We start from the raw sequence: 22,217 nt of genomic DNA, 5'->3' as shown, positions 1-22,217 counted from the left end.
ACTAATTCTGTGTGTTGCAGCCCAATGCTGCCATGAAGATTGGCAATCCCAGTAGGCCATGGGCCTCTTGCTTGTCCCCCTGCTGATGACTAGAGATCGTTCCTTATATTTCTGGGAGGAGACAACCCCATCACATCACAAGGTACTGCACAGGTCGTGACAATTACAAGTCCTCAGATAGTGAATTCATTTGCCAAGCTTCACGTGATCCAACTTGTTGCTTTACCCCATATTCAAAGCAGGTAATTGGGTCATCAGTGTTCTTCAATAAATCTAGCTACTCATTTTGGACTTTGTAGACAATCAGAAGGTGAAGAATTTATAGAAAAATGTTGGTGTGCATATCTGTACATCCCAGAAGGTACAGGCAAGAGGATCAGAAGTACAGGGTCATTCTCTGCTACGTAGTGAGTTCAAGGCCCATCTGGGCTACATGAGATCTTGTCATGCTTGTACAGGTAGAGGGCTGCAGAGATGGCTTAGTGGTTAACAGCACTCGCTGCTTCTGTATAGGACCTACCACACGCACATGGTGACTCATAACCATCTGTAAATCCAAGTTCCTGGAAATCCAACATCTCTTTCTGGCAACTGTGTGCACCAGGAATGTATGTGGTACACATACATACAAGTAGGTAATATTCATATACATGGATAAAAATAAATAAAATGTTTTCTTTTTAAATATATTTTCTATTTAAATATTTTAAATAAAATATTTTCTTTTTGATATACCTCAGAAAAAGTTACAACTCGGGAGAATGCTATGACCTGGAGCACTCTCCTTGCCAGTGGTGCAGGAGCTAGCAGTATGGTGTATGGGTCCCTCGTGTTCCTTTTCCAGTGCTGTGGTTCATTCTCTTCTCTTTTCCTCTCTCTCTTCTTTTTCATTCTTAAAAGAAGAAACAGACATTGGGACTTAGAGTTCAGAAGTTCCCATGCGTGATCTCATGGGTCTGTTGTTTCTAAACTGTGGTGCGGCAGAGCATCAGGCAAAATGAGAATGCTTACCTTGTGGTAGACAGAGGCAGGGATGACCAGTGCTGGGCCTGCAGAGAAGGCTCAGTGGACAAAGTGCTTGTTCATGCAAATGTGAGAACTAAAGTGTAAATCCCAGAACCTGTGTAAAATGTAAATTCCAGATGGCATGGTGGCGTAGCCACAGTTTCAGCACTGGGAAAGAGCATAGAAGGAGCCCTGAAGCAAGCTGCTAGGAGACTAGCCATATTGAGAGACACTGCCTCAAAAACTAGATGGACAGTGATTTAGGGAAGACTCCTGATATCAGTCTTGGGCCTCCATGAGCATGTGCACACACGTGTGCCTAAACACAACAAACATGCACACATGCACACATACATACCACCCACATAGGAACATGTAAGAGAAGACAGAGACAAACAACACTGAGATGATATTAGTGAAGGTTGGGCCTTTCTCCAGTCCCAGGTTAGCCAACCTATCCTTATCCTGAGCAGGCTCAAGATACAAGGCCAGGGTGGCTCCTTGCACCATAGGTCACATGCGCTATCTGCCATGCATGACCACCAAGCTGCTCTGATTGATCACCCCATATAATCTTCCTGTCCCCTCCTTCTCCTCAGCCCCTCTGCGTTTCAGTGGTTATCTCCAAAGTACCCAGGGAAAGGTTTCCATCTTCACCCTCTTCGTTAAAAATATTTTAAATGACTTTATTTATTTTTTATTTAAGAGTGAGGTGCATATAGAAGTACTGGACAGCTTGAAGAAACTAGTCTCTCCTTCCACCATGTGGGTCCTGAAAACTGAATGCAGGTTGTTAGACTTGTTGGCAGTTGCCTTCACCTACTGAGCCATCTCTCTGGGCTTCTTTCTGGTCTCTTGAGAACGACAATATCTCTCCTCCCCCGACCACCAGTGTAGAAGTGCATATGGCCCAGTCTCCAGTCTTTTCTTACGTTCTCACTCTCTTACCTCTCTTCCTCTCCTTTATCCAGATGGAAGAGTGTGATCTATCTAACCCACCATTCTCTAGGCTGGGCCTTGCTCCCTTACCAAGGACTCTGAGCATCTCTGGTCTCAGTGCCCACTATTGCCTGTTCCTCTCAGTAACAGGTTCCTTGGAAGATGCCATTATCATCAAGCTAATTTAGCCAGGTGTCTGGGCCTTCTCCTCTGCTTTATCTGTATGGACCCAGGGTTTTTCCTTCTATAGCATTCACACACACACACACAAAGAATGGTTTTAGTGTCTTCTCTCAGCGGCCTCTTTGGTGGCCCCACACACCCTCTCTGTGGTTGCGATAGGCAGGCTGGCTCTCTAAGCATCTGTCACATCTCTTACAAGAGTAGGCGAGAATAGGTAAGCCACAATTCCTTTCTTGGAATTGACAAAAGCCCCAGGGGAGGTAGTGGCACTGAGCTGTGGTCTTTTCCTCTCTGGCTTCTCTCCCTAGCCACAGGGTGTGCATGGTCTTTCTAGAGCATTTATGTCATGGTCAGTGTTCTCACTGCTGTGACAGAAGCAACTAATGGCAAGAAGGATTGATCTGGGCTCATGGTGTAAGGGGGAGGAACATCATCGTGGCGGGATAGTGACAGACAGGAGCCTTAGGCAGCTGATCACGTTATATCTGTGGAAGCAGAGAGTGGGATGAAGTGCTGGCAGCTGCTCCTTCCTCCTTTTTATTCTTTCCGGAGCCCCAGGCCATGGGAAGGATCCCTCCTCAACTAAAGCTCCCTAGAAACGCCCTGACAGACATGCCCAGATGGAGTCCAGGTGATTTCAAAACTGTCGGTTCATAAACATAATCATCACGCTGTCTTAGTTTTCTGACTGCTATGAGAGATTCGGGAGAACAAATTAAATAAAGCAAAGGTTCATTTTGGCTCCTGGTGTCAGAGGGGTCAGTCCACGCTTGCTCCCGGAGTGGATGGCAGAGAAGCATCTTAACCTCCTGTCAGACAGAAGAGCAGAATGAACCACTTCCACCTCCCCAAACAGTACCACTGGCTGGAGAACCACATGCCCAAAATGAGAGCCTTTTGGGGACATTTCACATGCAAACCACAACGGGTCCAATACCTTGATTGCTAAGAGTGAGGGAAGAAATAGCTTCCAAAGGCCAGGGCCCTGTACAGTGAGGGAGCACAGCTGTGGGGTTGTGGAGAGCTACAGCCTCAAGGGTGGCCATGGGTGTTGCTATTAGTGTCCCTGCTCAGTATCCTAGCGCCTGCCCCCAGCTCAGTGTCCTAGCGCCTGTCCCCAGCTATTTTCCAGCAGGAGCAAAGACCAAGCCTTGAGTCCCTTCATCTTCCAGTGCCAATTGCTACTGCTGGGAAAAGTCAGTTTCTCTTCTGACAAGATTTGGATTCAAGAAATAGAGGAAAGCATGTGGCCCCCGGGCCTTTCCTTCTCCTCTGCTAGTAGGAGTGAAACGGGAAATCCAGAGCACGTGCTTCCTCTCCTACTGTGCCCACCCTGATCACTGCACACAGTGGTCTTTATCACCCTCCTCTGAACAGGAGAACGGATCCTTAAGGACTCCTGTGCTGGAGACCCCGCCTGCTGTGGCAGTGTCCTCTCAGAACGTTCTACCTGGCTGGGAGGTAGTCTTCCCTTCAGCTTCCAAAGCAAGAGATGACATGCTTGAAATATCTTTTTAAAAGGAATTAAGACAGGCACTAAAGGGGGTAGGGATGGAGCTCACTATAGAGTGCTGGTCCACAGTGCACAGGGTTCTGAGTTCAGTCTCCAGCATCACCAAAGGAAACATTATTGCTCAAATAGGAGTACCGAATGCTGACCATCTTGCTAGCCTCACCTACTCAGAATGTGACCTGCCTTTTATTCAAAACAGGGACTCCCATAGAGGAAGGGGACCCCATCCCCAGGGAGGCCGAGGTCACTTCCCTACTTAGAAATGCTAGCTGCCTTCATAGCCCAACCCAGGTTTTTACCATGTTGTTGTTGTGTTTTTTTTTCAATGTCTGTGACCTCTCCTGCCTGACTGACCTTCCCCATCCCACTTCAGATCCCACCACTTCCTTTGTAAGCATGTGACTCCAGCTTCCCAACCCTGCCAGCACGCTGGACCACCCTAAAGCTGACCACTCTCTGGGCAAGGTCATTTCTCCAGACCACATTCATAGTGTCCTCTGTGACTCAACTTCCTCATTCACATAGTGTCCCTGAGCCAACTGCATCTAGGATGCTTGGCCCCAGACAAGGATCTTACTTTCCCATTAACGAGCCACGGCTGACATCCTTCTCATGCCACTTAGGGAAGGGCCAGCTCCGTGGGCCCTTCAGCTCCTCCCTCATCCATAGCCTAGAGTGCATCTTGACCCAGTTCTTGTTCCTTGGACCCAACCTGATTCCTCTTTGTTACCTTCAACCACCAGTTCTCCTTGCCCAGCATCCAGCCCTGGGATGAATGCCAAGCTGAACCTCAGTTAATGTTTGTTGAATGACTGATTGGGTTTTTGTGGCCTCTGAGAGGTAAATGAAAGGCAGCCAGAGCCATGGGAATAATTTTCATGCTTAAAAGACATACTTCTTAGTTCCAGGCCAAGGCTTGGATCCAGCTCCAGCTAGATTCTGTCTCTGCCCCTCTCCTCTGCCCCCTCCGGAGCTGCATCCAGAGGAGGAGCCACAGTAGACGTCCAGGCTAATACATTTTTTTCCATGTATGCCCATTGCATAGCATGCTGATTCTTGTCCACAAAGAGGAAGTGCTGGTGTGGCCGCTTTGGTGACTCTTTGGTGACTCTTTGGCATACCCTTTCCACGGGCTGCCCAAGTAAAGCAACTGTGGAGCGTGTGCGGGCTTGAGCAGAGGGTGGCGGGCTGCAGGACAGTTGCCAGGGGCCTTCCCTAGATCGTTACAATGGGTAAATGGTTAACCCAAGGGAGGATTCTCCTTGGTGCCTCCTCCTCTGCCTGACTTCACCTTTAATCACTGGCCCTTGTGTAAGGTGTGAGGCCCAGCAAAGCGGAGCACCAGCACACAGTGGCTTAGGTGCCCAACTTTTCAGATGGCAAGGAGCTATGGGCTACAAAACAGGTACACCCACAGGAAAGAAAGGTTAGACATGGCCCTTGGTTACACTAAATATGAGACATTGTGGATTGCCCATAGCAAAGATAGTGGATGCGTCTCCAGCCTTGGCTGATTTTGTTGCTGCTTGCTCTTCCTGTACGACCCTGGCCCCAGGAACTTGCAGGTCCCACTGCCTGAGACAACTTAAGTCTGGGGGCTGAATCCTCCAGCAGTTCTCATAGCTGTCTCCTTCCTCATCCCCACATATGTCCTGTTACTGTAGCTAAGTAGCTTGTAGTTTACCCCTCTGTAATTAATCAAGTTTGGAGAGACTGGCCTTCCAATTGCTTCATTCATTCAGGACGACTTTTTCCATTCTTTCCCCTTACCTCCCCTGTGCCCATTATATTGGCACATTCCCTGTGTCTCTAGGCCTCCCTGGCCAGGACCAGCATACCATCTCCACTCTGTGTACGACTGTGTGGTGCTGGCCTTAGGGTGGGGGTGGCTGGGTAGTGTGAACCAAGCCTCTGGGGCCACACCTCCGTGGAGCTTGGACGGTCCTCAGAAGTCTAAGAGCTTTGTTGTTCAGTCGTGCACAAGCCACTAAGAACTGCTGTTGGGGATACCAGGCTAGCTCTGAGCATATCTCCACAAAGCAAAGCAGCCCCCACATTGTCAAGCAGCTTTGGACTTCAGGCCTGGCGTCGAAATCCGCAGAACCATTAAAGAAAATCCAAGGAGCTGCCCCAACATGAGCCTACATCCTCATCCTTCCCTCCCCACCCCCAATAGCAGGCAGGAATAGAGGAACTCAGTCCATGGAGACCGGGGAGGAAGAAGGAAGAGATGGAGACTGCTAGCTTTGGCTAATGAAAAATCTAGATGTGCTGGACCTTGGAACACACCCCAGAATTCTCCCCTACAAATATGAGTGGTCAAACCAGATTTGATATCTACTCAGTTCGATCTCAGCTCTTGTTGGACTCTTAGAAGGTCCGTTGTCTGATGCTCTTTAAAGAATTATTTTATTTCCAATGCAGACACAGCCCTTGACGTAGCAGTCAAAATCAGCACCCCCGAGAGACCCATGGCTGTGAAGTGTTTGGGTATGTAACTTCCTGTCTTTGCCTACACAGAAAGAAGGCTTGGTCCCACTGCTCCCATCCCCTCACGTGGGTGTCCTCTGCCCCCAGAACTCAGGCCTCAGTCAGTTAGGACAGGAGGTCTCTTCTGCAGGGGACTGGGATGGGGAGTGGTGGCCATCTTTCACCCAACAAGAGTTTCTTTGAGAGTGCCACTCCCTGCCCCCCACTCTGAAGATGCAAGTCAAATTTTGGGACTCTGCTGTGCAGAGCAGAGAGGTCACTGGGCTCTAATGCATTTACCATTGACTGCCCCTCTTGTAGTGCGTCTATTAGTGAGTAATTTGATTTGTACCTATTCATTTGCAGTCCCTGCAGGAGCCTGGAGCTGGCCCCTAGTATAATTGGTGCTGTCTCTATTTTTACATCATTAGATTAGCCCCGACTCCTGGCCACTTGTTGTCTGCGCTTGTCTGTCCATTTATACAACCTAATGTAACACAAAATTCATTACTGATCACATTACTTTCAACTCTGAAGCCAGCCTTGTGATAAACATTTGGTTAACCCCTTCCTACCCATGGGAGGGCTGGCAGAACAAATGCACTTCTGCTCGACAGGCAAATCAATATCTTAATACACCAAAGTGGAATTGCATTTCTAGATTTGTTATCCCTCCTGGAGGAGCAAATGGAAAGGCTCAAAGTCCGAGCCAGCTGAATTGAATAATGAATAGGGTCCGGCACCAGCAGCCTGTCTGTGAGATCAACACAGAGGCAGAGGGAGCCATACCAGCCCAGCCTGGGCTGCAGTCAGGGAAGGGTGGCACCACCGCAGTTACATGAGACCCCACCCCCACCCCACCTACCCCGCTCATCATGGCACAGGCGCACAGGCTCTACAGTACAGCCTGAGACCGTAACAGAGGCCACAGAGGCCTTATCCTGACGTGTATCTTTTGTCAGATTTAGCATAGGACTGCCGGACAGGGAATTTGGTCAGTTTCCTTAAAACTTTATTCATCAATGAAAAGGCTAGCAAACATGCGGCCCTAAGCTAAATGCCACCAAAAAGTTAAATCAACTCTCACAAAAACACTGAGATTGATGGGTTCCTACCCAGGTATTTGTGTAGCTGCCCATCCTCCAGGGAAGTGCTGTCCAGCCCACTGACTGAGTGGTCCTGGTCGCTTGTGAGTGCTTAGTGAGACTTAAAGGACCTCGACAGAGCTTTGTTTTTAAATCTAGAGGGTTCTGCATGGCCCCGACCTTGTCATCCTCTCCCCAACTCCTGCTTGTCTCTGGGTTGCACCCACACCCACAAGTCATTAACTCACAGGACAGTTTGTTTCAAAGGGGAAACAAAATACCTCTACGTATTAAGAAACACTCATAAAGCCTGCACCATAATGAGTCAAAATATCAGCATGGAGGAAATAGAATGGAAGCCATTACCATGAAAGCCATAAATCCCTGAGTAAAAAGACACTGTAAACCGAAGATGCTCGGGTGGGCAGGGAGGCTGGGGAAGTAGCCATCCCAGGAGCCTTCTGTTTGGCTGTAAGGAGGTACTGAGGGGAGCCTGGAAGGAAGTTGCCTGAAGCTGTGGAAGGGAGCTGGGCAGTCTCCTCAGGCCCTGCTGTCCCTGCTGTTCCACACTCTTAGGCTCTCCTTTCAGGAGATCACCCTTGGCCTCATCTGCAGATGGATGCCTCTGATGAGGGCATGGAAAGCTGGGGAAGGGGCACTCCCTCACCAAGCAGCAGTCTTGAGAGACAGAGTGAGGGACAGGTAGTGTACTAGGGCAGCACGCTCACCCTGCTCTGGGCTCTAGGGCCAGGGTAGGAAGAGTCTCTTGTCTCAGCCCTCCAGAAGTGTCCTTCTCAGTCACTGTCATTAGTACTCCCTTAGCACAGCCTTATAGGACACCCCGTATATCCCATGGACGGAGATGGGCATCACTGAAGTAAGTCATTCTTACAGGGTCTGCCTCCTCAGGTCCAGGGAAGAGCCTCACAAGAGGAATGGTGACAGTAGCCTCCCCCTCCCACAAGCCCCAGTGGACACTTGCTTGGTCTCGGTCTCCGGTTTAGTCCTCTCAGATGGGTAGACAGCATGGTTGAGGGGGAAGAGGGTCTCCTGTAAATCACATACCTAATGCTGGCCCCAGCCTGTCCATTCTACAAAACAGAAAGAGAGGCCAAACACATACCAGTAGTTCAAGCTACTCAAGAAGCCAAGGCAGGAGGATCCCTTAAATGTAAGGGTTCAAGACCAGCCTTTTTAACATAGTAAGAGCCTGTGTGCCAAAGGAAGGAAAAGAGAGGAGGGAGGGAGGAAAGGAAGGAAGGAAGGAGACAGGGAGAGAAGGAAGCATAGAGACAAACAGATGAGGGTGGGGTAGGCCTTTGCCCTCTCTGTTTAGGACAGGATAGTGGCAGGAAAGAGGGTGAGTCTCTTGATAGAACAAGAACTGTGATTTCTTAGCCCTCATGGAAAAGGGGTAAGCCACATCTTAGCAAACTCTTCCGCTGCGTCGTAGAGAATTTAATTACGCTTGGACATTTGAATGAGGACCAGATGTGGCTCCAGCCCCCACCGGTCAATAGCATCTCTCCTGTGGTCTGCAGGCTCTGCTATCTCATAAGACTGGAGACTAACTTGTGATATACCCTGACTGGGGCTTAAGATAGGTCTTGCAGCCCTGTGTCTTCTTTAGGACTGTGTGAAATGGGACCCACGTGCCCAGCCCACAAGACTCATCCCAGCCCCTTGTTAGTGCCTACATGAAGAGGTTATGCCATAGCACCAGGCCTGGCATTCTCCATCTCCAAAGAGGTATCTGCCATGCTGCTCAACTCTGAGTCAGCCTTAAATGGCACCAGGATCTAGTGTTCCCCCTGTGAGGTGTCTACTCTAGGTCCCGTTCCCAGGCATCTAAGGGGTACTCTCTGACGAAGGCCCCTAGCACCCTATTGCCTGACAGCCTTACACAGCCCATGGCATCTTCCCTCCCTCCCTCCCCTCATGGTCTGCAGATGCAAATGGCTTTCCCAGGTTACTGAGCACTCTCTGATGTCCTAGGGCCAGAACAATGACCCTCTTACACCCCTTTTTCCTCATGGCTTTCTATATGGAGCTCAGTCAGGGCCAACTAAAATTTAGTTTTAGCCAGTCATCAAACACCTCAGAGAGGAAGTGTGAGCCAGGTCAACTCCACATTTTCTGTCCCTTCACAGATTCCTGTGACTGGATGGATTTGGCCTTGGTCAACATTTAGTGTTGTTTTAATATGGTGGGTGCTGAGAGGGTCACCGAGTGTTGAGTGATGTAGCATGTTGCTAGTTGTTCTGCCTTGTCCTTGGAAGCTAAGACTTAGGGAGGTTCTGATGTTGTGGGTTTCCTGGGAATCAGTTTCTGAAAGTACCCATACTTGATGGTTCAAGACTATGACTGCCTGGGTGGGTTAGGCTCCAGCCCCCAGCCCGACCAGCGGTTCTCATGACATGTCAAAAGCTGTATAGATGTGGGGCCATGCTGTAATCAGCTCTGCCTGGAACTTCAGTGCCCTGCCCCCACCACACACATAAGGATACGCATGTGCATGCACAGACACATTTAGTCAGCTCTAGCAGAGAGGCTAGAGACCGAGTGGCCATGGCATAGGACTCTGCAAGAGGTCTCCTTCTGAGAACTCCTCCCCTCCCCAGCTTCTTTATTCTCCTACCTCTGGTTTCCCATGCACATGTCTCCTGTCACCATGTGCCTCTCACATAGACCCACCAGGGAGGGCTTAAACTGTCTGGTCTGCCTCAGGCCCCAAGCCATGGTGTTGGCACCACCCTGGCCTGCTGTTGAGAACCAAGTTCTCAGGGGCTCTATGCCAGGTATTTGGGTTGAAGGTAAAGCCCAGCTCTGCTGCTCCACCTGTTTTCCTGCGTACTGACCACCACTCTCAAGGTCTAACTGCATATGCAGGAGCATTTAGGTTCTTCTAGGCCTGGGTCTCTCCTCAGTGGTAGCTGAGGCTCTTAGTCACCCTGCATGGCCCTGTGACCAAGGCTCCCTGAGCTGAAAGCACCTGAGATCTGCCTTTACCACTGGCAGCTGGCAGCTGGGGAGTCAGGATAGGCCCTAGAAAAATAGCCTCATTTTCTCATGGTGGACTGTGTCCCTTTGTGTATCTGAGTCGGGACAAAAGCTGAGCAGAGAGAAGGGGAAGTGTGTTGATGGGGTCTGGAGGGCTGACCTGTCCAGGAAGGAGGTTTCTGTTGCCCCAGGCAGCTCCATTCTGAAAGCACTCAGGGCGCCAGGCATGTGTGTAGTGTAAGACACCAGAAGACTGGCGTCAGCCAGCCAGGGATCTGGGTTCAGACATAGGTGTTAAGCCCCAGAGATAAGAGCAGGCCAGAGCTAGCCCTGCTTTTCATCTCCAAACCAGGATTCCTGTGATCTGAGTGGGTGGAGCCTTTTCAGCCTTTGCCTTGCAGCTTCTGAGGGTGAGCCTGGCAAGGTCCCAGAGGCCCTGCTGGAGGAGCAAGGTGACTAAGGTGACTCCTGTCTCTGTCTCCACTAGCTTTAGCCCCCAGTTTTTCCAGACCTCCCCAGGATCAGAAGCCCTTTGACTACTGGCATCCTTACAAGCTTAGAAGCCTGAGGGGAGGGAAGGCTGGAGAGGGCACAGAGGGAAGGTCTAGAGAGCCAGGCAGCCAACCCTAGAGCTGAGAGGTGTGTTAAATGCCAAGGGACGCCATCTCTCCCAGGATGCTCCCTTTAACTGCAGGACTTTTAACCTCCTAAGAAAAGGCCCCAGAGGCTGAGGCTACCTCCAGCCCAGAGTATGGTCTCTGATGATGGTCACAGTCTCAGGGATCTCAGCCAACACCATCCATATCCCCATGTCCCCACTGAACATGCCCCTACCTCCTCACCACACTCAGGGAATGGCCTCATACAGGCCCTGACCATGTCTGCCAGGCCCAGCCACCTCCCAGGTGACATCAGGGCCAGCTGCGCAGGTCTTAGCCCCAGGAAGCACTCAGGACTCTCATTTATCCCTGTGTCTGTCTGTGTTTGTTTCTCTGTGTTTGTCTGTCTCTCTGTGTATCTGGTTTTCCCTCCTTCTCCCTCCTCCCTCCCCCACTCCGTTTTTCCCCCTCTTCCTTTCTGTACTGTTTTGCCCCTGTGTGTAAGCTTCTTATTAATAAAATGGCTTGCTTGGGACAGACCTCTTCTGAACCAATTTACTGAACTTTTCACTGTCCTGTGGTCATCTGGTCTCCTCATTATTTTTATCCCTTCAAGGGAAAATCACCCTGACTTCTTAATGAGAGAACACCCCCACCCCCACCCATCACATACCTGACTTCCCACCCAAGAACCTTCAAGAAGAAAGGAACTGAAAACTGTTTTATTCTTTACAAATCTTTCCTATGTTAGGCACTGGGTAAGACAGGGCATTTGGCTGGCTTCTCTGTATCCATTCATTGCCCTGAGCTCCCCACCAAGCCAACCCCAAGAAAGGAGGACTGGGAGGTAGATGCAGGAGGAGAGAGAAATCAATGCGTGTCAACAGGGTTGGGGATTTATTCTCCATCTTGGGAGAGGGTGTTTGGAAAGAGGGAAGGCAGGAAATGCAAACCTGTGAACGGGCATCTGCCAACCGCCCTGGGCCATTTCTTGATTTAAAAGACTTTTTGCCCAGGTTGCAACGGAGGCAGAGCTGGTAGGGGCCTGGGTGGCAGGGCCACCTGCTGGGGAGGAGGCTGCAGAGGGCCCCTGAAGTCCTGGGGATAATCACAGTGACTAATTCGATTGCAACAATAATAGTAACTCACATTTGCTGACTGGAAGCTTTGAGCACTCTGGGACGGGCTCCCCATGCATTATTTAATTTCATTCCTACAGCCAGACTATAAAACAGACATCGTTATCCTCGTGCTCAGGAACCCAAAGCACCCTGCCCAAAGTCACCCAGGAAGCAGGTGGCCAGAGCCTGTGCTCTTAACAGCTTGCCTAGACTGCTCGCTCCATCCTACCTGTCTTTTCAGGTTGAAATTCTAAGTCAGACATTTAGGGAAGGCTTACCCCCTCTTCACCGCAGGAAATGGTCAGAGCCTCAGCAGGGGCAGACTCCCCCTCCCACCAGGTCTAATCCCAGGCCTACTGGGCTGCTTGGGTGGTTAGTTTAGGAGTAGGGTATGCTGCTACAGCCAGGACCTAATAAAAACGCTCTGCTAATCCTTTTAATGAGCAGCATCTTGGCACTCATGCACACAGCAAGGTTGGCTGGGGCAGGCAGTAGATGCTGATGGATTAATGGTGGCAGAAGTCCCAGGGCTGCTCCAAAACTGAGCCTGGGCCCCAGGCACCCTCTTCCAAACACACACAGCATTACCTTTGCAGGTCCCTGGGGTCCTTCTCGATCCTGGAGACTTGGGGTCCCTACAGTGCTGTACTGCCCAGGATCCCTAGACTAGACAGACCTGAAAACTACCCAGCCCACAGCAGAATTTACTTCAGCCTTCTGCTGAAGCCTTCTTCCTACTAAGTCTTCCACAGCAGTCTCAGGCCTCACTAAGGCCTGGTATCTTCAGTGTCTCCCTCCCTCCTCAGGGAATGGGAAGTCAGACCTCATGATGCATGAAGTCATTGTACACCCCCCCCCATACACACCCCTTCACTCATCAGCTCCCTCCTAGAGCTTCCAAGAGCCAGGCACAGCAATTCATGCCTGGCCAAAGGGCTGTGCCCACTCTAGGATAAGGAACAGGGGCAGCTGTACCTATCTCTTCAGAGATTGACTGTGGCTCCTTTTCTTGTTCCTCGCAGATGTTCCCAAGTAGCCAGAGACCTTCTGAGAGGCCAGCCACCTCTTTGTCCCTCATATGCCTTAGGAATTTGACAGGCACAGTGTAGAATTGGGGTAACATGCAGACAAGGCCTCCTCTGCTTCAGGCTTATTTATTTCATGAAAGCAGAGGCCTCGCCCTTCTCATTGCTGGCCCTGCTGTCCACTCCTGTCCCCTGTGGCCTGCCTAGTCTCTGCCACTGGGGATCAGCTATGGTAACAAGCCTGGTTTCTCGTAAGACCAGTGTGGTGTGGGATCATGGGCAGTAGTAAGTATTAGTGGCCTGCCCTAGGACCAGTTCTCCCTCCGGTGAGCTCAGGGTCACCAAGTCCCTGGAGAATGCGAGGGCACAGCCTGAGTCTGAGAACTTGCTTGAGGCTCCTCCTTATGTGCTGCCCTGCTATCGGGAGGGCTGGGGATAGGAGAACAAGCTTTCTTAAAGCATGGGCCAGACTCCGTGTTGCTTGGAGAACCTCCCTAGTTGACTGGCCCTAGCTGGTTCTGCTAGGCTTTATCTGGTGTCTACTTATACTGCAGTAAGCTGCTGGGACTTAGGGAAGGTGGGGTTGGGGAGGCGGGGACAGAGGGAGGGCAATGGTGAACCAAAACCAGGCTACTATGTTAAAATGTCCAGGGTTCCCTCCGAAAACTTGTCAGCCTGCCTCCTTCCTCTTCCTCTCCCAGCAACCCACCTGCATGGGGCCCTGTCTGTCACTGCATGGGCCATAGGTCCCTGTTTATCCCCTTCTAGAAACCGTCTTTTTATGTGTTCTGTGCTTACTGTGTGACTCCTCTTCCCCTACCCCCATACTGAAAGATTCACAACACTTCTGCCTCTGGGCCCGCCCCTCCATGACCAGTCAGCCTCCTGCCGCCTCACGTGCATGTCAGTGTCCTGGACAGCAGAGTGTCCCTGCAAGACCGCCCTTTGCCCGTGTGTCACCCCTGCACCTCCCTCCACCTCCTCCTCCTGCTTGTGGAGCTCCGTGTACTTCTGGAGCATTGTCCAGATCTCTCAAAGAAAACACAGAAAAAGATTCCTCAATGCTTTTCTTTCCAAAAGGGAAAAAAAAAGGAAAAAAAAAACAATGCCAACAGCCCAGCGTGCGTGAACAGCCCAACAGTAACAAAGCGTGCGTTCGAGACGGAGGAAGGTAAGGCCACGCACTTCCACGCGGTTCTACTCGCCGCTTGCTCCAGGGCTGGGGGGTGACTCAAGTGGGGATCCCGTGTGCATCTGCCCTCCTCCATGTTCACGCCCCACAAAACACACACTCTCACTCTGGTGTCTTTGGAGGAATAGAAAGAGATTGGGTTTGATAGAAGTCGCTAGAAAAGCGCCAAAGAAACCGTCCCGGCAGGACCAGCAGGGCCCCTGGGCCTCTCACTGACTGTCCATGCTGGAGAGAGGTCCTATGTCTCCCACCACACCATTAATTCATTCCAGAAATTATTTTTCAGCACAAGCTACTTTTCAGGCCTGGGGATTGTGACTGGAGAAGCAGGGACGAAGCACACATTCCCGAGCAGGGCCTGTCTTCCTGAGAGCTAACTAGGAGTCAAGTGAGAAGTTCCAAGCCTAGGGCTCTGCAGTGGACACTGTGGTTCGCAGAAGAGCAGACACTCGTGGAAAGCTCAGGAAGAGAAGCAGACATGTTGGAGCTTGGCAGCCTAAAGCTGTCCACAGCAAGCTCCTCATTCAAATAGGAAACACCAGTGAGGTCAGACAGGGTGGCAGGCTGTGAACAGCCATTGGTAGTGCCAGGGAATTTATACCTGGGGACCATAAGGCATGAATGGATGTCTTTAGAGGGATAACAAGATGAGGTTCACAGTTTCCTGGCTTGGAGTGAGAATATGGAGATCTTGGGACCCAGCGGCCATTTCAGACTAACCAGTGCAATGTGTAAAGAAGACAGTCAGCAAAATCTTAGGCACCCTGAGATGTGGGGCCGCTAAACGCTCCTGTCCGGCCCCATCTCTCCCAGGCCTAAGCAACCAAGAGAAAGAATGGGCCAGGCAGCTCAGCCACACCTGGCCTCCATCTTGTAACCCCTTGGCAACTGTCCCTGCAGTGTCACTTGATGGATGGGGTGCGTTCACTCAGACTCATGTGGTGGGGTCACCAGGATGGCTGGGGATGTTGCTGGGGCCTGTGCAGAGGGACAGTGGGGTGCGGAGCTGGGGCCTGGGCTGTGGATTTCTTAGCTTTCTTGGCAGTGTGGATATGTTGCATTTGTATCAAGACTGCTGGGACTCTCTCTCTGCTCAGCAAAGAAGCCCCTTTTCCCTCACTGATGGCCTCTCCTGCTCCTTTATCTGGGGCATCTTTCCTTGGGCCTGCATCCATCCTATCTGTATCACTAAGAGGCCCCTGCTTTTCTTGCTACTACTGCCTGCTCCTCTCCTGCCCTTCTGGCCCTGCTGTCAGCGCCCCCTAGTGCTAGGATGGCTGCGCGGGAGGGCATGGCCTCTGCAAGCCTCTCAGGTCCTTCGGGTCTCTCTGGGGCACTCCTGGGCTTGCTTGTGGGGAAAGGAGGAGAGAAAATGGACGCTATTGGCGGTTCCTCCTGGGAAGCCCTTCTGCTCGCTGATGCTTAGGGCCTCCCTTTGCTCTCTAGCCTTCTCCCTCAAGCGGAACAATGCTCCTGTCCCCAGATGAAGTTGAACCCGAAAGCAAGCTGGAGGAAAAGATCTGAGCAGCTCTCTGCCTCATCTTTCTGTCCATATAGTTATCTCATGGCTTTCCCAGAGCCAAGGCCCCCGCAGGAAGCCAGTGTCTCTTGGGGATCAGGCACCACAGCCAGTCCCTCAGCCTGTATCCACAGTCCTCCTCCTCCTCCTCCTCCTCACAACAGTCCCAACCTGCTAGGAGTGATAATGCTGTGTACCCATCCAACTGGGCTAGGCCCAGACATGACTGGCATGGTTAGCATTTCCCTGACCCATTCCGTGGCGGCGGCTGCTGCTTCTGGGCAGCCCAACTTGGGCTACAGTGTGGCCTTCAGAGGGCAGGAATGGCTGGATGGTGATGGCCAGCCTAGTGGGGGCCATGACCCTCACTCCCTAACCAAAGCCAGCTGTGCTGCATGTGTTTGGTGGCAGGGGACTGGGGCAGGTACAGGCTGGATACTGAGCTCTGAAACCAGATGAGTGTATCGCTGAATATACCTTGATGTTTCGAGTAACTTCTTAAGGTTCTGTTTTCCTGAGGTCGGCAAGCAAAACTGTAAAACACAGACAGACAGACTGCAGAGGAAGAAGCTAAGCTGTAGGTCACATCTGAGTTTGGAGAAGACGCCAGAAATGTCTATGCCTGTGCTTGCCCATGTTTTAGAGGCAACAGCTCAAAGCAAAGAGAGAGCAGGAACGGACTACCTTAGAAAGCCAGGGAATGGATCCAGCAAGTAGGGTCTCCTATTCCCAGCCCTCTGCCCACCCCAGTTGGTTGAAGAGATGGTAAATCAGTTAAGATTATCATAGGTAAATAGATCTGGCTTCCATATCCAAAATAGCAGTGTGGAGGTACAAGAACCAGGGCAGCAGGCCTTGCTACTCTACAGACCAACTCAGCATATAAATTCTGTGGGTCCCCAGGAAACTTGGCTGCGGTGGGGTAAGGCTAAGAGGAAAGACTGAGGCAAGTAAGGGCCTCTCTCTTCAGTGGAAGAGACTCCCACAAAGGATCCCGTTATACAGAGAAGCCACACAGTTTCTACAAGCTCAAGCTCTGCTAGCAGGTGGAACTTGTGAGTGAGAGCAAGGGAACAGTGGGGCTAAGCTGGGACGGAGCTCGAGACAAGTCAGCTGGAAGAGCAGTCGGGACAGAGCAGACAGGCATACTGTCTCCTCTCTTGTCCTGGTTTGTGCCCACCTACTGATTCTGGATAGTGTGACTAAGGGTTGAGGCAGAATGCTGGCCAAGCATGAGTGCATGAGCAGGAGCACCCCATGAGAAGCAGTGTCATCGCATAGGGCTTTATACTAATGGCCTGAAGACTTCCCCACAGTGAAAGAAACACCCAGGTAAAAAGCTAGAGGCTGCTAGCCAAGGGGGGCTTCTTCTCCCAACTGAGCCCCTTGTGACCTGAGCTGCCACTTGGCCCACATGGAGAGCAGGTGGGAGGAGCCTCCCTACAAAAGCACATGGATGGACCCACAATGGGGCCTCATAGTGAGAGGCCAAGTCCAGGGTGTGCCCCCATCTCCAGCTGACTCTGACCAAGCCTGGTCCTCTCCTCTGTTTTGCAGAACTTCAGCGAGAGGGAAGCATCGAGACTCTGAGTAACAGCTCAGGCTCCACCAGTGGCAGCATCCCAAGAAACTTCGATGGCTACCGATCTCCGCTCCCTACCAACGAGAGCCAGCCGCTCAGCCTCTTCCCCACGGGCTTCCCCTAGGCACCAGCCACCTGCTTCTGACTGGCTGGCCCGCTCACCCCTAGAGGGACTGACTGGGAGGGGGGAGTACCCCCATCTCCCTACACCACCACCACCACCCCGTCCCGCACGCCTCTGGTCCCACCCTTTTCAGTCTCCTCAATCCCACCTTCCCTAAGCTTAGTGACAACAGCTGTTCATCCCTAACTGGACGAGAAGAGACCTTCAGAACACCTTGGTACACCCTGACCTCCCCCACTCCTGTCAGTGGGGGCTGTGGCCCAAAGAGACTGCAGAAACTCAGTCCCTTCTCTCTTTGCACACAACATCCCGCACTGGATCCGCTTTTGTATTTTCTAACTACTCACAGGGGACTGGAACAGGGGCCAGATCTTAGGATCTCTGGTAGGGGAGAGTTGAAAGATCCAGCCAAGCATTTTGATGGACATCAGCCCTAACCTAGTTCAGGCTGCATATTGCCCCCAGGTACCCCTGCTCAGTTCTAAAACAGGAGTGAACTGAGACCTAGAGCGATAGGGAGGAAGAAGGAAAGAGGCCTCCCCTTGCCCCTTGCTTCCCTGTTGGCTCATGGGGAGATTTGTCTGTCTTATCTTTAAGCCCTTGTCCCCTGGTCCTGTACTGTTCCATGAAGGGAAGTGCAGTTACCGAGGCCGTGTCAAAAGTGCACGTCTTGTCCAATAAATCTCGCTGCAATTGGTGTTCATTCCTGAGTTGCTGGGGTCAGGGTCCTATCCAAACACGGAGCAAAGTCCTGTAGGTCTGACCGTGGCACTGGCTCCCAACACCCACACCCTCACTATACACAAGTGTCTGGGGAGCCTGTCTTGGGAAGAAAAGGGGAGGAAAACCTTCCCACTGGAATTTAGGTGTGGCCTCACTGAAGTCCAGTCTCTAAGATTCTTGCCTATTACCAGAGCCTTTGACTTCTGGAGGAGCCAAGCTTGGACCTCCTTCCAAGTCCTGCCCCTGCTATGTGGTGGGTTGCTCAAGGAAGAGAGCTTGCCCTTGCCTGTGGCCTTGTCTTAGTGCATTTGAGGACCTCTCTCTCACTCCCAGAAGATGGAGAGCCTGTTGACTAAAGCTGGGTATCCTCTGAAAGTTTGAACACCAACTTGGGTGTTCCAAGTTCTTGGGTTTTGTTGTTTTGTTTTGCTTCTGAGCCCAGGTTTCAGGTAGCTCAGGCTAACCTCAGGTAGCTCAGGCTAACCTCTGTGCAGCCAAGTATAACCCTGAACTCCTGATCTTGCTACCTCCTGTGCTGGCATCCCTCGAGGGCTGAGATTTGAGGCATGAGCCACCATATACCTAAGTTCTTGCTTCTGTTCCCTCCCTCCTATTGTGGACCTGAGTGGACAGAGAGACAGCTGTCAACAGAAAAGCATGGTGATCAGGAAAGAGGCTAATGCAGTTCTGGCCCCTCTTCCTTCACCTGCACCTCCCAGAGACCCCAGAGAAGTCCTGGAAGGACGGAAAGAAACCCACTGAGCCAGGTGTGCTTTAAGGTGGAGTTTTTAATGGAAGGGTTAAGTTCACAGACAAGCAGCCTCCCAGTCAGAGCAGGGCCAGCGTCTGGGCCCCTGTCCTCTCCATAGCCCGCATTCAACCCCTAATACCTGAAGAGAAAATTTAATATTTAGGCTCTTTCACCAGATCTGAAATCACACTTTGCTCCTACCTGGGCTCCTGGGAGCTGAGAAACCCTGTGTCAGAAGAAAGCTTGGGAGAAAGACAGGAGTGACAACCCAAGACCTAGGCCCAGCAAGCTGGGACTCCCCAGGGGAGCAGCTTTTCCCATTTGAGGAGCATTCAACATAGATATGTCTGGCACAGCCCCTGTCCCCAGCTGGAGCAGCTCTTTAGTCAACAGAGGACAAAAGGAGGGTGCCATGGGCTGCTCTGTGCACAGAGCTGGTGGCTTGGCTGATCAGAGATGGTAGAGAAGCTCTGCAAAGCATGACCCCTGCACCCACCCTTCTGCTACACAAAGATGGGACCTTTCTCAGCCCCGCAGGGGACCTAAGGACCCTGGCCCAGCCCTTTACAGTGGGCAAAAAAACAGATGTGGCCTCCTCCAGTCAGGGAAAGCAGTGGGTGTAGCGCTGGATGTGCTGGCTGAGCTTGCAGGACAATCTGGTTATTCATCTGCTTGCAGTCAGGGCAAGTCTAAGTAAATGGGGGAAGGGTGAGGATCAGAGAGCTTAGATAAGCCGGCCCCATAGCGGCTGCCGGTTGCAGTTCAGGTTATCTGAAAGGCCCTGGGCCTGGCCTCCAGCTAATTGGGAAGGTTAGGGACCCAGCCACAGCCTGTAATCAGCTGAAGGTGAGAGCTAGACTGGGGACCTTGCTGCCACTAACCCTAGAGGGGCCAGCCTCTTATCCTCTACAGATAACATCCAAAACAACCTCAGCCTCCCCCCCCCTTAACCCCTAGACCTCATGATACCATCACTCAGAAAGCCATCAGAACATGAATCTAATTGTGACTGGGCCAGGTGACCTTGAGGAAGGCAAGTGACCTCCTACTTCTCACAGTACTACCCACTTACAGGGCTCCCTTTCAATCTGGGTGGAAGAGGCTGCTGGGAACTGGCTACTCAAAAGGTATGGCACTGTCTGGGAGTGATTCAGTAAAAAGCCCAGTGGTCCAAGAGCAAAAATCACATAAAACACAGACACGAGGGCCGACTCTGCCCGGAGCATGCAGAAGACAGCCACTGGGCTGTAACTGAGGATAATTTCCCAGTGATCGGTTCTAAATGTTAAAGATCGGAGACTAACCCCACTCATTCCACCCTCCTTTTATTGATGACAAGCCTGAGCCCCCAGAAGGGCAGGGACTTTCCCAAGGTCATGGAGTCACAGCTAGTCAGCTGACCCCTGTCTGCACCTTGCTACCCCTTGAGCTCTGTCTTGTTCCTGTTCAGCCACCTGAATCCCAGCTGATCGCTCGCTCTCTCTCTGGTGCCCCCACGACATTCCCAGACTCATATCACTATGAAGCTGCTCCCTGAATAGCCATCTTCACACACACACACACACACACACACACACACACACACACACACACACCTGCAGACCCTCCCGCAGACCTGGTCCGTAAAGCCAGAACCAGTGGAGGTTCTGGAATGCCAGTGTGGCTTTGCTCTCTGAGCAGGACAGCAATACCACCTTTTCTAAGGAGTGGATGTGGGATTCCATTCTGGCTTTTCCACCTGGAGCCATGTGACCTTAGGCAAATTAACCTCTAGGTAGGCTTCGGATTCTCGTCTGTAAGGAGAGGGACTGTGAAGAGCAGCAGAGACTGGCATGGCAGATGAAAAGGGACCGCTGAGGGTCAGAAAGGTGCTTAGAGGCTACTGCCCCGTAGCTCTTTGGTAGGGGTGGGATTGCGGGGACACCCACAGATTGTGACCGCGCTGTTCCCCAGGTACTCTTGAGAACCACCCTGCAGTGCCCACAGACCAGCCCCGCCCCACTGTTGTAGGTGGGCCTATATTGGGGACCCTTCTCAATTCGGTTCGCTCTTGTGAGATCCCAAACACGCACCACGTCCAGGCTCAAGTTCAAGACTGGCACCTCACTTTTGCCACCCGGTGTGTACCAAGAGCAACAGCTGCACCTCCTGGAACCAAGGCTCAGGGTAGCGAGTATTTAGCAGTTTCGAGGAGTTATAGGATTCCTAAAGCTCCCCCGAATCGACTATAACCTATCTTCCTAATGGTGTGATCTCTCACTATGCAAAGAAATGCCCGCCCACCGGAGCAAGTGTGTCCCTGACAGAGTTTAGTTGGGCCTCGCCTTTGCATTAATCTAGAAGGCAGTGGCCATACAGGAGGTAACTGTTCCAATACTTTCCAGAGCCTGACGAGGAAGTGGTCCCGCGGCTGGTCCTGGCACCAGACTAGGGCCACACCGTCACCAGGAAGAAGGTCGGGCAGCCCACTCTTCCCGGGCCGCCTGCCGCACCCCACCAGCCTGTTGGCCAGACCCTGCGCTGGGTAATTGGGACGAAGAGAGCCGGCCGGCGAGCGGCTCCAGGGAGACTGCAAGCCTGTCAGCCACAATTTGTTTAAGTGGACGGGACAGGCTGGGCCGCCAGGGGCTGGGGTCACCGAGGCCGCGGCCCCCAGCCTGGCCAGACCCAGGACCGCGGGGGAGCCCAGCCCTACTGCTTAACCGGGCTAGCTGGCGCCAAGGCTCCGGGAGGCGCGGGTCCGGTGGAGAAGCCATGGATGGGAACAACGAATGCGCCTAGTGTCTTCTACCGACCACTTTTCCTAAGCATAGGGCCACACATGTCACCCCAGCTTTTCCCGGGCACATTTATAAATCAAGGCGCGCTTAGTACCCAGTTGTTGGTGCTCACGTGCCCTCACTCAACTCTGCCACAGGACTACACATTCCCCAGCCTTCCCGCATCCATTCTATGAGGGCCCAGGCAAATCTACATGCATGCAGACATCCGCAGGGACCTATGCGATTTAGAGATCAACTCTTGAGAGAGGACTTAGCCTTATCTCTTGACCATTCTCGATGTAACTCGGCCAAAAGACGGACCCCGCAGCCCTGCCAGGCTTGGGAGGGCAGTCTCCTCCGGCCCAGGCTACTGGTGCTGGATTTGATTGTTGCGGGAAGCTAAGACTACAGACCACGTGAAAGGGGCCTGGGACCACGAAGCCAGCGCCTGCCCGACGCCCCCGCCCAGGACTGCCTGGGAAAAGGAGGGGCGGCTGAGCGCGCGTCCCCCACCCGTCTGCGGGTCCCGGCCGATGCGAAGTGACAGGGGCCGGAGCTTTGTTGTGGAGCCTCGGCCGCCTGGCGCCAGGCGCCCTCGTCCGTGCCCTCCCCCTCCAGCCCCGGG

General features: G+C 52.1%; 1 protein-coding gene across 8 annotated transcripts in view; it reads left to right on the top strand.

The window, feature by feature from the left end:
- The window catches only part of Bcas3 (BCAS3 microtubule associated cell migration factor), a 481,599-nt gene extending 463,540 nt beyond the window's left edge, over positions 1-18,059 (top strand). For 2 of the 8 annotated variants that reach the window (XM_021178141.3, XM_021178144.3), the window contains 3 exons: positions 6,065-6,130; positions 14,020-14,110; positions 17,208-18,059. In XM_021178141.3, the coding sequence (XP_021033800.1) occupies positions 6,065-6,130; positions 14,020-14,110; positions 17,208-17,244 (194 nt within the window). In that variant the 3' untranslated portion in view covers positions 17,245-18,059. The remainder of the gene's footprint in view (positions 1-6,064; positions 6,131-14,019; positions 14,111-17,207) is intronic. The other 6 variants (XM_021178140.3, XM_021178142.3, XM_021178147.3 and 3 more) reach the window with 3 other exon arrangements.
- Positions 18,060-22,217: the final 4,158 nt, after the last annotated feature.

This window comes from Mus caroli, unplaced genomic scaffold (genome assembly GCF_978045245.1).
Source record: "Mus caroli unplaced genomic scaffold, Mus_caroli_1 scaffold_13, whole genome shotgun sequence".
Lineage (NCBI taxonomy): Eukaryota > Metazoa > Chordata > Mammalia > Rodentia > Muridae > Mus > Mus caroli.
Note: the sequence above shows the minus strand (reverse complement) of the source record. Positions and strands in the feature narration are given on the sequence as shown.